The sequence below is a fragment of the Meleagris gallopavo genome, chromosome 26 (assembly GCF_000146605.3).
Source record: "Meleagris gallopavo isolate NT-WF06-2002-E0010 breed Aviagen turkey brand Nicholas breeding stock chromosome 26, Turkey_5.1, whole genome shotgun sequence".
In the NCBI taxonomy this organism is placed as follows: Eukaryota; Metazoa; Chordata; class Aves; order Galliformes; family Phasianidae; genus Meleagris; species Meleagris gallopavo.
In genome coordinates this window covers 87,849-90,939 of record NC_015036.2, presented here as the reverse complement: position 1 = coordinate 90,939, position 3,091 = coordinate 87,849, and the positions used below count along the sequence as shown (strand labels likewise).

General features: G+C 43.1%; 1 protein-coding gene across 1 annotated transcript in view; it reads left to right on the top strand.

Annotated features, from left to right (window-relative positions):
- Nucleotides 1–382: 382 nt before the first annotated feature.
- VPS11 (VPS11 core subunit of CORVET and HOPS complexes) overlaps nt 383–3,091 on the top strand; it is a 7,740-nt gene continuing 5,031 nt past the window's right edge. Inside the window, exons 1-5 of the mRNA XM_019622903.2 lie at nt 383–568; nt 965–1,113; nt 1,227–1,362; nt 2,322–2,485; nt 2,585–2,884. Coding sequence (XP_019478448.1) covers nt 415–568; nt 965–1,113; nt 1,227–1,362; nt 2,322–2,485; nt 2,585–2,884 — 903 coding nt within the window. The 5' untranslated portion in view covers nt 383–414. The remainder of the gene's footprint in view (nt 569–964; nt 1,114–1,226; nt 1,363–2,321; nt 2,486–2,584; nt 2,885–3,091) is intronic.

Genomic DNA, 3,091 nt, shown 5'->3' with positions numbered 1-3,091 from the left:
AATTTCCTTACCGGGCTATATAGGGGATCAAGCCACTGACAATAGTGAGAATTGAATCAAGGAACTGCTGTTTATTACAGGCTGCTTTGTAACAGTTTAATGCAAAATTGTTCCAGTGGGAAATGTAAAACTGGCCAGAAAAGTTTATGGCACCATGTAAAGTAGCTAAAAAAACAATTCAGTTTGCAATTACCTAAGCGTGCTTTCTCAAGGAGTAAGTTTCTACAAGCGTATTTCAAAAGCTAGCCCTATCGGATACTCACCCAATCCTTCTCAGAGCGGCACCCGCGCGCCGTAGCGCCACGCCCTTCGCTTGCGCTCGTACGCCAGATCGCGCGTTCCGGCGTCCTTCGTCTCGTGACATTAAGGGAGGGGGGGAGGGGGAAGTCGGTCACGTGAGGAGCTCGACCCAACATGGCCGCCTATCTGCAGTGGCGCCGTTTCGTCTTCTTCGACAGAGAGATGGTGAAGGAGCCGCCGGGGCCGGAGGCTGCTGGTGGGAAGCCCTTCGCGTTGCCTCCGGGCATCACGGTCTGTGATTCAGGCCGGGGAAACCTTGTGTTCGGAGATATCCTGTGCGGCGGCGGCAAGAGTGATGGGGCTGGGCCATCTAGCCTGCACTGGGTTCGTGGGCTTGGGCCCGGCGGGTCGGGCCGCACTGCGAGGGGAGATCTGCGCTATGTGGCGCGGGCTGAGCTCCGAGGCGGGCCTAGCAGTACTCCAGCCTCGGGTATGCGGCAGTTTCCTTGGCTTCTCTGCCCCTTGCTCATTACAGAACTGTTGTGACCTGTTTTGGTTCTCATGGGTGACAGCAAAAGTATATTTGCTGTAGGCTTCACAGAGGTCAACAAGAATCTTTTAAGATTTTGATTCTGGTATTCTTAGAGGTGTGAGTGGTGGTGGTGGTGGTTGTTTTTCTCTCCATTTTTTACCTTTTCCTTCATATTCCTTAACTGTGATGAACATATGGAAGGTCGGATCTGGTTTTTGCCTCGCTCGCTTCAACTTAGTGGTTTCCAAGCTTACAAATTAAGGGTAACGCATCTGTACCAGCTGAAGCAGCACAGTATCTTGGTTTCTGTTGGTGAGGATGAAGAGGGCATTAACCCATTGGTAAGTTAAATGACAAAGGAAAAGATACTGGTGTTATAGTTAATTTTTAAGTAGTTTGTTTCTAATATCTCATTTTTTGTTGTTGTTGTTAATGTAATATTTATTGTTTTTAGGTTAAAGTATGGAATCTGGAAAAACGAGATGGTGGCAATCCTCTTTGCACACGAATTTTCCCAGCGATACCGGGTAACAAGCCCACAGTTGTGTCCTGTCTAACTGTCCATGAGAATCTGAATTTCATGGCTATTGGTAAGTATAGCTGACCTGTAATAATTTAAGAAATGTATTATCGTCTCTATTCTAATGTATGGAAAATGGATGTGTAACACAAAAACCATCATAGAACATTTCCATTGCTCTTAAACTGTTTTTATGCTCTTCTCACAGAGAGGTTGTGTTTTATGTGCTACTGGAGACTTTAAGGGAATAAATACATAATTTTAGCTTATGCTTGTGTGTATGATTGTAACAATTTTGATATCTCACAGAGAAGCAGATCTTCTCAGTTGATGTTTTTTGTTCCTGCAAGTCAATAAGTGTATGATAATAATAGTAATAAACTTAGTCTAAATTTGGTACCAGCACAGAGAATAGCATCGGTTTTTTCATAAATAATGCTAGGGTGTTTTTTCCCCCTAGACACTGTATGGAAACTTTCTTAAAGCCCACAAAGCCAATCTCCATTTGTTCTGCTTTAATTGTGCTTTTTTAATGTTGCTTGCTTAAAGTAAGAGCAGGAATGTAGCAGGCTACAGACTGTTTCTGTGAGTTAGTCTCTGCACTGAAATTAAGTCTTTCTATATTAGTGTTGTGACCTTCCAACTTAGAACAGTTTGCTGGATTGATGCTGTCAGCGAACTGTGAAAACTGATTTTTTTGTGTGTAGCATGCTTTGAATCAGTGAGATAAGTGATAGTTAAAATTAGATGATGAAAGGGCTATTCTTAAAGCAAAATATAGGAAAACCCAAACAAAAATAACCTGCAAGTGAAGTTCGTGATGGAGGAGAAGAAGTTGAGCATTGAACAGTGATGTCATGTATGAGGAGAGATTGGTAGGTATTTAATTGAGAGCCTGCAGCAGTTTAGGAGCTTGATACTTTGCTGGCAAGCAAATTTTTGTCATTGACTGCACCTGCCCTAACTTGCCCTGGATAATATTTCAAGCGTGCCACGGAAGTGAACAGTTTGATCTATCCTTTTCATAAGGTTTTGCAGATGGGAGTGTTGTACTTACAAAAGGAGACATCACTCGAGACCGACATAGTAAGACTCAGATCCTACATGAAGGCAGTTACCCAGTTACTGGTCTTGCTTTTCGACAGTCTGGCAAAACAACACATCTGTTTGTGGTGACCACAGAGAACATCCAGGTGGGAAATTAATTTGAAAAAGTGAGAATCTGACTTACAATTGCACTGCCTTCAGAGTCCATTTCAGATAAGCCTCAAAACCTCGCATTTTCTCTGTAGTCCTACCTGCTTTCTGTGAAAGACTACTCTCATCTGGAGCTGGACAATCATGGCTGTGGATTGCACTGTTCTTCTCTGAGCGACCCCTCCCAGGACCTCCAGTTCATTGTAGCAGGAAATGAATGTGTATACCTTTATCAACCAGATGAACGAGGCCCCTGCTTTGCTTTCGAGGGACAAAAGCTGATTGTTCACTGGTATCGGGGATACCTCATCATTGTCTCCAAGGACCGAAAAACTTCTCCTAAGTATGTTTCCTTGGAACAGTTGCATTTTTTATTTAATCGTTGCAGTTTCTGGCTTTCCCTCTTTTTTTTTTTTTTTTTTTTTCCCTCCTGTGAACTTTGCTGTAGGGACTGATGGTTGTCAATTGAGTTTTATGATTAATCAAGACCCACATACTTAATTAACTTTTGTTGCTAGTGCAGCGTAGTCAAGCATGCCGAACATTGGGGATTTTTTTTCTGTCTTCTGTTAATGTTTCAGTCTAGTACACCGATCACACTC